General features: G+C 45.9%; 1 protein-coding gene across 2 annotated transcripts in view; it reads left to right on the forward strand.

Annotated features, from left to right (window-relative positions):
- The first annotated feature begins 1646 nt into the window (after positions 1–1646).
- Positions 1647–14046, forward strand: part of CHRNB1 (cholinergic receptor nicotinic beta 1 subunit) — a 13372-nt gene continuing 972 nt past the window's right edge. Inside the window, exons 1-10 of one of the 2 annotated variants that reach the window (XM_042474141.1) lie at positions 1647–1784; positions 2876–3015; positions 4346–4390; positions 4859–4968; positions 5514–5622; positions 7330–7477; positions 8761–8952; positions 10168–10391; positions 12202–12371; positions 13425–13575. In XM_042474141.1, coding sequence (XP_042330075.1) covers positions 1733–1784; positions 2876–3015; positions 4346–4390; positions 4859–4968; positions 5514–5622; positions 7330–7477; positions 8761–8952; positions 10168–10391; positions 12202–12371; positions 13425–13575 — 1341 coding nt within the window. In that variant the 5' untranslated portion in view covers positions 1647–1732. Of the gene's footprint in view, positions 1785–2875; positions 3016–3866; positions 4242–4345; positions 4391–4858; positions 4969–5513; positions 5623–7329; positions 7478–8760; positions 8953–10167; positions 10392–12201; positions 12372–13424; positions 13576–14046 lie in introns of those variants that run through there. The other variant, XM_042474139.1, reaches the window with a different exon arrangement.

Here is a 14046-nt window from a genome sequence, read left to right on the forward strand (position 1 = left end):
TCCAGCATAGAAAGCAATAAGAACTGCAAGAAAAAAATTATTATTATTATTATTATTATACTTATAATTATAAATCAATATAAAACCTCTGCCTTTGGCCCTTGGCCCCTGCATGAGAAACTGGCTCCCTCTCTCTCTCAGCAATAACAACTCATCCTCTCTTGTCAACCTGGTGCAAAGGGTCAAGAACCCCCTTGTCCTGCGCTCTGGAAATAATTAAAAAAGAACATTTCTACTATTCTATTCTACCTGGAGTTGTCTCTGTGTGTCTTTGGCAGGGATGGTCATATGTGCCGGGAATGGGCAAGTCATGTACTCCAGCAGAAATCCACATCCAGGGTTTCACCTTGCCCACACTTTTGCCGGTTATTCCTACAAACATCTAGATCAAGCGATGCAGAGCTGAATGTGACCCTTCTCGGGTCTCAATCTGGCCCTTTTGGGGCTGTTTGCATTACTTATATAAGCCCCAAATTCTCCCCAGGATCACTGCAGGCTGTTGACAATATGCAAGGCCAAAACCCAAATGGGCGGTTTGCATGCTCTCTGCACAACATACAGACCTGATTTATATATATTCTGCATTGGTCAGGCCTCACCTGGAATAATCCTGGGTCCAGTTCTGGGCTCCACAATTCAAAAAAACATGTTGAGAAGCTGAAGCATGTCCAGAGGAAGGCAACAAAAATGGTGAAGGGTCTGGAAACCATAAAGTCCTATGAAGAGCAAGTTAGGGAGCTGGGGATGTTTAGCCTGGAGAAGAGATGGTTAAGAGGTGATATGATAGCCCTGTTTAAATATTGGAAGGGATGTCCTATAGAGAGTGGAACAAGCTTTGTTCCTGATGCTCCAGGGGATAGGACCCAATGGAGCAATGGGTGCAAATGCCAGGAAAAGAGATTCCACCTCAACATTAGGAAGAATTTCCTGATGCTAAATGCTGTCTGACCATGAAAGATGCTGCCATGGAGATTGGCGGAGTCTCTGGAATTTATCACAGGAGGCTAGTAAAGCCCCATTACGGCAGGGTAATAGCATTTTGGGCAGATGCAACATCACTGAAAAGGTTCCAACAACCAAAATGCAAAAAGCAGGAATAGGAGAGACGCTGTGTGACAAGTACCTGCCAAAGATGCTATTATCCTGCTGTAACTGTTACTAACCTGATGAACTCCTATTTCTTTGTGGATTTTTAAACAGAGACTGGATGATCATCTTTCACAAGGAAGGCTTGGATGGTGTCTTCCAAGCAGAATGGGGCTTGAATAGATGGCCCTCGGGGGTCCCTTCCAACTCTAGGACCCTATGAACATGTCAAGATCTTCAAAAACTGAGAGAAGACCATAGTGGAACAAATAATTTTTCCCCATGATAGGGAGAAAACTACCCTAGTTATGCAAGGACAAAGGGGTCAAGGATTTATGCCCCTACAGCTGTCCAGAAATGCAAGCACTCCTTTCGGACACCAGCCGGACCCACAGTTGCCATAGTCTGGAACAAGAGAGGGTTAAAACAAACACCCTCCTTTCTGGAACAGGTGGCCCAGTCGGAAATGTCTGGCGGCTGTGACATGCCACCCGTAACCTTATACTGCTTCCCCTGACAAATCCGGAGCAGATTTCAGGGATCCAGTGATGGACAGGGGCTGGTGCCAATAGAGCTCCATGTTTGGCCCTGGGGAAAGCAGGGGGGCACCCTCCCCAGTCTAGGGCATCACACCAGCCCCATCAACATGGCCGGCCGAGCGATCCTTTGGGGCTGCATCTGGGCCTTTTCTGCCCTGGGTAAGCCTAAGGGGTCCTCTTTTGGTTGGGAAAATGGGGTCTTGGGTGGAGGGATGGGTTAGGGAGGCAGAAGAGCCAGGCCCTTGGGAACCCCAAACCCTGATTCCCTCCTGGACTTCTTCCTTCTGATGCGCATGAGGGTCTTCTGGACATCTGGGCTTCTGGGCCTTGCAAACCAGGGGTTGCTTTTGCTGCTGCTTTACATTTTGGAGAGTTTCCCTTTTAAATGGTTTTTGAAACAAATGTCACCAGAAATGAATTATTCTGCATGTTGGTAGACAATGTAGTCATCAGGGTCCAGGAAGGAAGGAAGGAAGGAGAGAGAGAGAGAGATTAAGGAGGAAGGAAGAAACAAATGAAGGAAAAGGAAAGGGAGATTGAGAAAACGGGAAGGAAGGAAGGAATTAGATTTTGAGGAGAATGAAATAAAGTAAGGAAAAAATAAAGGTGGGCAAGAGGAAGGAAGGAAGGAAGGAAGGACTGAAGAGAAAGAAGGAAGGAAAGAAGGAAGGAAGAAAAAACTCGGGGAAGGGAAGGGAAGTTTTCTTTGGTTCCAGATCAATTCTAATAACTTGTTAAATTAATTAAATCTATTTCAAATACAGTCAAAGTTCACTTATAGATAAATATATGTTCAATAACAGTTAACCAAGCATATGTGGAGGTATTTTACAGTGGCACCTCGGGATACGAAATGCGCGGGTTACGAAATTTCCGGGTTACGAAAAAAATCCATTCAAAAAAACTGTTCCAGCTTACGAACGTTTTTTCGGGTTACGAAAAAATTTTTGGTGCTTTTCGGCGCTATTTCACACGAAATCGCGGCTTTTCCCCATTAGCGCCTATGGGTTTTCGGCTTGCGAAAGCTTTTCGGGTTACGAAAGCGGCGGCGGAACGAATTAATTTCGTAACCCGAGGTACCACTGTATTTGTTAATAAGGAGTGTGGGAATTTAAAAGAATTTGTTTAATAAAGAAATTTGTTTTTAATTAATTTTTGAGTCAGTTTGGGTATTGTTAACATTACAAAACACCTAAACATTTTAAATCACCCAAAAATGTAACCCTCCAGCACCCATCCATTCTCTCTAGCTGTGAATGCCTCCGAAATCGAGGGCCAGTTGCATGTGAAGCTGCTTGCGAACTACTCCTCCACCGTCATCCCTCTGCGCAGCCTGACAGAGAGGGTCCCTGTCCGGATTGGGATGTCGCTCTCCCAACTCATCAGCCTGGTGAGTGTTGGCACTAGTGCCAGGGTAGGCAATGCCAGCTTGCAATGCCAGGACTCTCCAGCAGGGGCAGTGTCTGCTGCAGCCTCTCAGGAGCCTCCTGCTGCTTGCCTGCTGCCTGAAGAGGGCAGCAGCGTCCCCCTTGCCTTTCAGTGTAATGCTTCCAGGAACCTGTAGAGGGAGACAAGGAGCAATTGGGCTCCTCAGCTTTGCCCAGCCCTGGTCTGAATACTCACACTCCATTGGTGGAGAGGCTGTGGGCATCAAGTTGGTGGTGTCCCATATGTCAAACAGTGGCAATGCCCCCCAAAAAGCATAGGAGGGGGTTGGGTGGTGGGTGGTCCCTCCTTCCTTCCTTCCTTCCCTCCCTCCCTCTCTTTCTTTTTCCTCCCTCCCTTTTCTTCACATACCTATTTACCTTCCTTTGTTTCTTCACCCTGCCACTTTTCTGCCTTTCTTCCCCTCCTTCTTCCTTTCTCTCCCTTCTCTCCTCCCTCCCTTCTTTCCCTTCTCCATCCCTCCCTCCTTTTTTCTTCCTTTCTTCCCTCTTTTCCTTCTCTGCTCCTCCTTCCTTTCTCTCTCCTTCTTTCCTCTTTCTTACTTTCCTTCCTTCCTTACCTTCCTCCCTCCCTCCCTCCCTCCATTCTTTTCTTTTCTCCTTCCTTCCTTCCTTTTTCCACAGGGCTGATGCCACTCCTGTGCCCCAACCTTGGCACCAGTGAAGCACCTAATGGGCACAGGCCACATTTTATTTAGCCTCAAAGAGAAGAACCAGAGGGGCCTTTCGCTTGCAGATCCTTTTGGGCTCAGGTGCAGAAACAGTTAAAGGAAGCCCAGGAGACAGCTGCAGTTTCCGGCTATTAATAACCAAATTCCCCAGCCTCCCAAAGGGTCCAAGGCGCATGGGCCCTCATGCCTCTTTCTCTCTGGGGGGCAAAGCCTCCATGCCTCCTCCCTGCAGAAATCCCATTCTTTCCTAGCTGCAATGGGGATAAATAGGGACCCCGAAATCACCAAAATCAGAAGACTGCATGGAAGAGAGACAACAGCATGGGCTTTGCTTGGCCACATTCCTTGCCAATCCTTCCAAACCATTTCCTTCTTCTGAGGCTGAATGCAACTTGTCCATAGACTCCCAATGGGTTTCTATGGCTGAACAGGCATTTGAACCCAGGCCTCCTAAAGTCCTAGCCCAACATTCAGACCACTACAGCACTCCACTGTCTGTGGTGGGTTTTGACTGTTCCTTGTTGCTGTTTGGAAAGCCTGGCTGCATTGCTTTGGAAACTTACACTCTGTTGTTTTCTCTGGCATGCTTTTATTTTATTTTCAGAACGAAAAAGATGAAAAGCTGACTACAAAGGTCTACCTGAATCTGGTGAGTGAGATAACAACAACAACCACAACAAGAACGCACCGGCTGGTGTCATGTGTATCTGTGCAGAAACATTTGCATATTTTTGTCTGATGCGAAACATCCGCAATTAGTGCATGTTTCCAAAAACGGAATTGCATAATTAATTGATATCAAACCTTTCTCTCAGCACGGGATCCAAGCCAGCGTGCAACCTTTGAAAAACACAACACAACACACACACACACACACAACTCTCTTAGTATAAAAGTTAAAGCCAACTTCTATTTTAAAAACACAAGTTTAAAAAGCAAGTTTAGAGAGAGCATATAAATCAAATCTGTGAATAACCAAATCTGCAAAAGTCAAAGCCGCAGACAGTGAGGGCTGACTGTATTCTGTTCATTGATTCATATTTTTCTCTGTTCCCTCTTTGTCTTCCCTTTCCTTCCCATCTCCTCACAACCCTTTCTTTCTCTCCATGGGTTTCAGGAGTGGGTCGATTACCGACTCTCCTGGGATCCCGCTGACTTTGAGGGGGTCACCTCCACCACCTTTTTTTCCAGCAAGGTCTGGCTTCCAGATATCGTCCTGATGAACAAGTGAGTGGCCCATGAGGACTAGAAACTTTGGGGACCTACAGACCTGCAGCTGCCCTTTTATGCACCAGATTGGGGCTGCAGCAACCACATGCTGCAGCTGCAATCTCTCCTTTCCGCAGCGCAAAAAGCAGCTCCTTTTTGTGCCCTGAAAAGGGTGCCATAGCCACTGGCTTTTCCACACTCCTTTGGCAATGCAGCATATAGACTCAGCAAGCAACCCATTGCCCAGCATGTTTGCTGTCCTTTTCCCCTCTGAGAAACAAATGCACCCTGAGCTCTGGGTGCGAGTCTTGCCTTACTGCTGCTGCTGCTTCTAGGAAAAAAGAAGTTTAGAAGTATCCTGTCCCCATATTTGCAGCAAAGACAAGCTGCCAAGGGGAGAAATTTCTCAAAAAGGAATATTAAATGTGGTGCTAAACAATGGGCTTCTTAGTGATGCTCAAAATGGAGGACATTTTGGAATCCCTCCTGGAACCAAGGTTAAAATGTAGGACGTGTCCTGGAAAAGGAGGACCATGTCCATGTACCTCCATCCTCTCTTCCAGTTACGATGGTGTGTTTGAAATCGCTCTCCCAGTGAACGTCCTCGTGAAACACGACGGGACCGTGCGATGGGAACCCCCAGCTGTCTACCAAAGCAGCTGCAGCATTCAGGTGAGCGTCTTCACCATGCAATATGGTAATAATAATAATAATAATAATAATAATAATAATAATATCATCATCATCATCATCATCATCATCATCCCACCTTTTCCCCTGTATGAGACTTTGGAGTTTATCAAATATCCCAGGAAAAAATCACATAATTACACAAAACGGTTTCACACAACATCGCACAAAACCCACCATTAAAGTGGTCGCAAAGAAGCATCAATGCACATCTTTTTATTTTCAGGATTTCAGCAACAAAGCATTTCTGATAACATTTGCATGTGATAATGATTCGCACAATTACTTGCCGTTTTTGCTTTATTTGCAGGATGCTTTAAATGCTCTTTAATCTCTCTTTAATGCCAAAATTAGCCCCAGTGTGATAAACTTATTTGTGTTGTTGCTGCTGTGTGTTTTCATAGAATCATATGGAGTTGGAAGAGACCACAAGGGCTATCCAATCCAACCCCCTGCCAGGCAGGAATACACAATCTTCAGCTCCATACCAACTTATGGCAACGCTAAGGCTGGCGCCATGGAAGCTAAAATGGTGTCAAACTGCATTATATCTCCAGTGTGGATGTACTCCAGAGAGCCAGTATGGTGTAGTGGTTTAAGCATTGGAGTATGACTCTGGAGACCAGAGTTCAAATCCTGGCTTAGCCTGGGTAACCTTGCGCAAGTCATACTCTCTCAGCCTCAGAGGATGGCAATGGGGAAAAAAACCTCTGAAGAAGCTTGCCAAGAAAAACCCACAATAGATTAGGGTTTCCACAAATTGGAAATGACTTGAAGGTACACATCAGCAACAACAACAACAACAACAATAGATGTACTCCTAGGTTGCATCCACACTAGAGAAATAACCCGGTTTAGCTCCGCTTTAACTGCCCTGGCTCAAGGCTATGGAATTCTGGGAGTTGGAGTATGTTGTGGGGTCCAGAGCGGAGCTCTCAAACCATGATACCTTGCTGTCTGTCCTAGAGTTTTCTTTGCAAGATTTGATCAGAGGAGGATCTCCACATTGGCCTTCCTCTGAGGCTGAGAGTGTGTCACTTGCCCAAAGTCACCCATTGGATTTCCATAGCTGAGTAGGGATTCAAACCCTGGTCCCCCAGAGTCCTAGTCCAGCACTAAAATCACTACACTATGCTGGCTTTCCTGTGTCATTATTGCCTTCCTCAGGCTGACACAGTATGACCTGCCCAAGGGCACCAAGGGCACTGCCAAACGGGGATTTGAGCTCTGATTTCCAGAAGTCCTGGTCCGACACTCAAACCACTATACCACACTGCTTCTCCTATGCTTTCCTTGTCCAGATTTCTTCCAGGGAAGACTGTCTTTATTGCCTTCCTTTGAGTGGGACTTGTCTCAGGTCACCTGGGGAGTTTCCATGGCCAGGTGGGGATTCAAACCCTGGTCTCCCAGTGTCCCAGTGTCCAATACTTGACTGGACACAATACCTGGACACACTGGACACAACACCACACTGGCTATTTAATCAGTTGTTGCTGTTGCAGTTGTTGACAAAGATGCCCAGAAATAGACCTGTGTCCCCTACATTATCATACCCTCCAGAGGTTTGGTTGGTTTTGCTGGCCAGGGGATTTTGGGAGCTGCAGTTCTTTGAAGGGCACTCAGTGTATGGCAGAAGCGATGCAACTGTTGGAGGTGCTGATTATCTGACCTTTTAATTTTTTGGAAAAGGTGACCTATTTCCCCTTCGACTGGCAAAACTGCACCATGGTTTTCCGCTCGTTCAGTTACGACTCCTCGGAGATCACCCTCTTGCACCCAATCGCCAAAGACGGGAAAGAGCTGAAGGAGATTGTCATATACGAAAAGACATTTATCGGTGAGTGTCTGGGTCGCACTTGGCAGAGTGGCGTTCCTCGTGTGCTTGAGTCTGGAAGTGCCACCCGCACCTTACACTTGGCCCTCCACATTCGCAGCTTTGACTTTGGCGATTATTTGCCATTTTGATCAATATGTCCTCTCTAGGAATCTCTAGGTCCTCCAGCGCAACTTTGCCAGAAGTTGGACATAAAGTTGTTCTGGAGAAGCTAGAAGTTCCTATAGAGAACACTTCTCTAGACATTTGTAGGTCCTCCAGCATCAATGATGTTGACCACAGAGTTGCACTAGCAGACTTGGAAATTCCTAGGACTTTATCACACGGAGAAAAGTGACGGGAGCATAGTGTGCTAAGATTATCAGATGACGTCGCGTGACCTTTACCGCGATCCCTTTATTATCGGGTGAACAAACAGGAACTCTAGCACTGCTTTTCATTCACGGGACTTTCTAGCGTTTCTCTTTGTTCACCTGATAATGACGGGCTCATGGCAATGTCACGCGACGTCATCTGATGATCTTAGCACACTGGTGTGTTAGTGACAGGAGCATCCTGCTGTGCCCCCGTCACATTTCCCCATGTGATAAAGTCCCTAAATAAGTGTATTCGCTTAGATAAAAAGAATAGTGTTTATTCATTCGTGGTTTTTCCATATTCACGGGGGGCTTTTACCCCTAACTCCAACGAATGTGGAGGGACCACTTTATTATCGTTCTCATTATTGTCTTTTTACATTTCATCAGTGTGCATAGCACTACACAATAGCAATAGCATTAGCATTTGCAGTTGTCCCTCCCAATTCATGAGGGATCCGTTCCAGACCACCACCACCCCCAAGAATTGGAAATATCGCAGATATTGAAGCCCCATTGATTATAATGGGGGAGTGCTCCTGCGCAGGTGTGCCATGGGTGCGCCTTCCACTTTGTCCCTCTCCGCTTGCCATCCATGAAGGACCACAACTGCAGATCCCAAGTCTGCAAATGGTGAACTCAGCACTCTCTAAGCAGTTTACAATCTGTAAACCAATTGCCCCCAACCAGCTGGGTATTCCTTTTACCGACCTTTGAAAGGATGAAAGGCTGAGTCAACCTTGGAGCCCTAGCTGGGATTGAACTCACAGCCTTGTGGCTGCAGGACTAGCATTTAACCACTGTGCCGCCAGGGCTCCTTTACTACATCTTCACTGCAGAAATAATACAATAAATAATAAAAAATAATAAGGTGAGCGCTGGCATGATCTTTGCCTCCTTTGCATGCATTTCTCTCCTTTCTTTGGGCAGACAATGGGCAGTGGGAGATCCGGCACAAGCCCTCCCGAAAGAACACCGTCCCTGGAGACCCCCTTTACGAGGACATCACTTTCTATCTCATCATCCGCCGCAAGCCCCTCTTCTACCTGATCAACGTCATCATCCCTTGCATCCTCATCACTATCCTGGCCATCTTCGTCTTCTATCTCCCACCGGACGCTGGTGGGTAACCTCCCCCCCCCAAAAAAAAACCCTCCAAATTCCTGGGGAGAATCCTTTGAATGTAATCTCCTCTCTCTGCCCAAATCTTATTTTGATTTTTTCTTTTTTTAGATTTTTATTTTTATTTTGGTAAATCTTGAAATGCAGGCCCTAAGATTATTAGAAAAAACTTTTTTTAATATAGTGGGCCCTTGATATCTGCTGTGCCATGGATGCTCAAGTCCCATTAAACATAATGGAATAGTAAAATGGTGTGCCTTATATAACTGGGCAAAATCAAGGTTTACCTATGGGAATTTGTCTATTTTAAAAGTATTTTCTAGCCATGGATGCTTGAATTCATGAATGAAAAGTCTGTGGATAAAGAGGGATGACTAAAGAAACCCCGATGAAGAGAATCCTGGGCAGGAGGGAATCTTTGCAGTTTGGGATTTATTCTGTCCCCTAAAGTGGACCTTTTTGAGCTGAAAATGGCAGATCTGCTCAGAAAGCAGCATGAAATTGGGGGTTTGCATAGAAGAAGTCTTGAACAGTGAATACTTTGAAAACTAAAGCTGCATCCAGTCTGGAGAAACAACCCAGTTTGGCACCGCTTTACCTGCCCTGGCTCCAGGCTATGGAATTCTGGGAGTTGGAGTTTGTTTTGGGGCCTTCCTTCCTTAAGCTCTGAACCGCTCTGGGTCCACAACAAACACCAACTCCCAGAATTCCATAGCCTTGAGCCAGGGCAGTTAAAGCAGTGCCAAACTGGGTTATTTCTTCAGACTGGATGCAGGCTCTGCAGGTTTTGATGGCTTTCTGTCCAGGAGGAGCACTTTGAATTCTAGGAAAGGAAGAAGAGAAAGGGAGAGGGAGAGAACTTGGGTCCTTATCTTATTCACCCCGATTGACTTCCAGTGTGACTTTGGGGAGTCACACTACTTTCCAGAAAGAACAAGAGCCAGATGGATGGCTAGTTCTGGCTAGTGGTCAGTTTCAGCAGTAAAACCACTCTGGGTTGTGGTGGTCTAAATGCTAAAGGATCTGTCCACCACGTTGGACTTGAACTCAGCACCTTGGGCAACTCTGAAGTTCAAAATAAAACCCAAAGCAGTTCCAGCATCCAAGTTGAGTGGTGGGTGCCAACTGCTGTGTTTGACAGCTTCTCCATGCCATTTTGGGAACTGTGTGGGAACTTTGCCATGGGCCTGACTCTTGACCCCATGCCTCCCACAGGTGAAAAGATCACCCTCTCCATCTTTGCCCTCCTGACCCTGACCGTCTTCCTGCTCTTGCTGGCCGACAAGGTGCCCGAGACCTCCTTGGCGGTGCCCATCATCATCAAGTACCTGATGTTCACCATGACCATGGTCACCCTCTCCGTCATCCTCAGCGTGGTGGACCTCAACCTCCACCATCGGTCGCCCAACACCCACGAGATGCCCTTCTGGGTCAGACAGGTATGGCACTCCTTGGCGAAAGGGCAAGGAAGTGATATATAGGAGTGGGCATCGTGTGAACCTCAGGGCTTCCTAAGGATCCAAAACATTGCCCCCAAATGCCCTCTAGAGTGCATGGGGACATTTTTGGTACATACCCAAAAAACCTGAGTCGACTTATCCATGGATCAATGTAAGTATTGCATTTTAATGCATATATATATATATATATATATAGTGAAAGGCAAGAGTTAATCTGCCATGGAAGCACTGACCCCCTTCTACTCTCTCAGCCATGCAGCCTTTAGTATGTACACAAATAGTTTTACACTCGACTTATCCATGGGTCATATTAAAATCCATAATTCTGGACTCAACCTTGCCCTCGACTTATACCGTATATGAGGTCGACTTATAGTATAGTATAGTATAGTATATACGGTACTCCTGGACTAGAGAGGTAGTAAGAGAATTGGCCTCTGACGCCTCACTTCCCTGATTTTGTTGATTTCTGGTTTGCAAACATTAGTGGCATGGAGGAGGGCAAGGTGGAGTGAAAAACTGATGCAGATATCCCCATGATGTGCAGTGGACATCACCAACACAGGTTTTTGTCCACATTATACCAAAGGGAGAATATTATCCATGCCAAGAAAAGGAGCCATGGGTTCAGTTCCCCACTTGGCCGTGGAAACTCACTGGGTGGCCTTGTCGAGTCACACACTCTCAGCCCCAGAAAACCCCTTGATTCAGAGGGAGAAGGCAACAGAAGCACACTCACATACAGAACGCATCCTCCTTTTCCTTCTCTGCAGTGCCAAAACCAGTTGCAACTTCATCGTCTGAAAACAAACAGCTCATCTTGGTGTGGGTTGTTCTGGATGGGATGCAAAGGGCGACAGAATTGCACCTGGTGCTTCATCCAAGAAGAGACATGCATGCACATAGGCCACACTTACATGCATGTACATGCATGTCACACTCTCTCGGCATATGGTGGAGTCTTCTTCTTTGGAGGTCTTTAAACAGAGGTTGGATGGCCATCTGTTGTGGGTGCTTTGATTGTGGGTTCCTGCATGGCAGAAGGAGGTTGGCTGGGATGGCCCTTGAGGTCTCTTCCATCTCTAGGATTCTATGGCCTCATTCCCACTTACAAATAAATCGCTGTGGAATCCAAATCAATGGATCAATTCAAATTGGAGCATGGTTCACACTATGTTTGCCCCGGTCTGATTTTCTTGCTGCAAAATAAAATAAATTAACCCACTTGTGCCTCAAATTGATGAATGAATCATTTCAAAATGGACCCGCTCCAGCTGAGCAAAGGGCAAATTTAAATCGATTCCAATCCGCATCTGGTTCACTCTTTCGCAGAATCGATTTATCCAAAAAGATGCGGGGAAAAACCAGCATCCAAAAGACACGGGTTAAATGGGTCTAGCGCATGGTCCCTCTCTCCAAACAGCTTCAGCGAATCGGTTCAAGCGGGAACCAGGGTCATTTGAACCGGTTCAAATCAATTTGTGATCCGGTTTAAAAGGTAGTGGGAATCAGGCCAACGATTCAATGAAAAGGATTCTGCCCATCTTCCACTGACTCCAGACCCTGTCAATGTGAACCATTGTTTTGCAGCAAGAAAATGTTTGGATCGCATACCCATTTATTTTCCTAGTGCCTTTCCTCTTTCATGGCAAAGGCCTTTGTCCTTCTGCCACTAGAGTCCAGCCAGTATCTCCTTTTCCTTTTTATTCTCTGTGCAACAAATATTTAGGGATAACGTGTAGAAACGCATTCCCTTCCTCCTGCTCTCTCTGTCCATCTCTCTTTCCAGATTTTCATCCACAAGCTTCCTCCCTTTTTGGGTCTGCGGCGCCCAAAGCCTGAACCTGGCCTGAAGCCTCCTCCTCTGTTCCCCAAACAAGAGCTCACCATGAAAATCAACCGCCGCGCAGACGAATATTTCATCCGTACCCCCGCCTACGAGTTCCCCAAACCCAACAGGTGAGATCCTGGCTCCATATCGAAGGCTGGGATAGGAAAATAAATACATACAGTGGGCCCTTGGTGTCCACTGGGGGTTGGTTCTAGGAACCCCCCCCCCCCCCCGGATACCAAAATCCAAGGATGCTCAAGTCACAAAGTTCTGGTGCCAACAACAAACTACAAGGCCCAGAATCCCATAGCATTGAGCTATGACAATTAAACTGGTGCCAAACCAGATTAATCCTTCAGTACACATACAACCCTTGTCAATGTTCTTCTTGAACCTGAATTAATACATTTAGGTTTTGAGCTGGGAAGGAGGCCCTTTTATGGGGAATGGAAATGTCAGTTTCCCAAGACATGTTCGCAGGAAGCAGAAAAACCCCAAAAGCCCAACCTAAATGTTGTGTCTCAGGCACAACACTTTTCTGGTGATAAGGGATTATTATGGAAGTTTGTTGCTAGGAAGGTTACCCTCTGGTTTTGCACCCCAAATTTTCATTTTGTCTCTTAGGCTGCATCCGCTTTGCAGAAATAATCCAGTTTGACACCACTTTAACTGCCCTGTCTTAGGAATAGTAGTTTGTTGTGGTGCCAAACCTCTCTGATCGAGAAGGCTAAATGTCTCACAGCACTATAATTCCCAGAATTGAGCCGCAGCAATTAAAGTGGTGTCAAACTGGATTATTTCTGCAGTGTAGATGCAGCCTGAGTGGTTTTTGTAATCCAAAAAAAATGCATTTTCCAATGTGAGCTGATGGCCATTTTTGGGGGGGAAAGGCACTCAAAAGTGTGCATCTACACTATAAAAAATAATGCAGTTTGACACCACTTTAACTGCCATGGCTCCATCCTATGGGATTCTGGGATTTGTAATTTTGTGAGGCACCATCACTGTTGCAGAGTAGATCCCAGGATTCCATAGGAACGAGCGACAGCACTGAAAGAGGTGTCAAACTGCATTATTCCTACAGTGCAGATGCAACCTTAGACCCGCTTTAACAGCACACCCAAATAGGAATGCAGGGTTCTTTTTCTGTTGGACTCCATCCTCTCTCTCACTTTCTGAAGGTTTCATCTGGAGGCGTTTGCCACAGATATGAAGAAATTCATTGACGGACCCAGCAGCCACAGCATCACTCTCCCACCGGACCTGAAGTCGGCCATGAATGCGGTTTTGTACATCGCTGAGCAGCTCCAGGAACAGGACGACTACGACGCGGTGAGTTGCCGGGAAGGAATAGGTGCATGCCTCTAAAGTACCCCAGCAGAATTTCAATGCCTTGCCCTCACAGGTTCAGATGTTCATAAGGATCCAGTACAGGTTGAGACTCCCTTATTATCAAAAATGCATGGGACCAGAAGTGTTCTGGGTTTTGGACTCCTTTTGGGTTTTGGAATGCCCCTGTTTGCATATACAGACACAATGAGACATCTTGGAGATGGAACCCAAATCTAAACACAACATTCATTTATGTTTCATATACACCTTATTATACCTACAGCCTGAATATACCCATAGTCTAATTCAGCTGTTTCTCATTCCAATCTTCACTGGTCAAAAAAATGAAGGATAGCTTGAAAGAGAAACAGCATATATCCACAAACTCTAACCCATCAACACTGGGTTGAGCAAAGATAAATAATAATAATAATAATAATAATAATAATAATAATAATAATAATAATAATA

This window comes from Sceloporus undulatus, chromosome 6 (genome assembly GCF_019175285.1).
Source record: "Sceloporus undulatus isolate JIND9_A2432 ecotype Alabama chromosome 6, SceUnd_v1.1, whole genome shotgun sequence".
In the NCBI taxonomy this organism is placed as follows: domain Eukaryota; kingdom Metazoa; phylum Chordata; class Lepidosauria; order Squamata; family Phrynosomatidae; genus Sceloporus; species Sceloporus undulatus.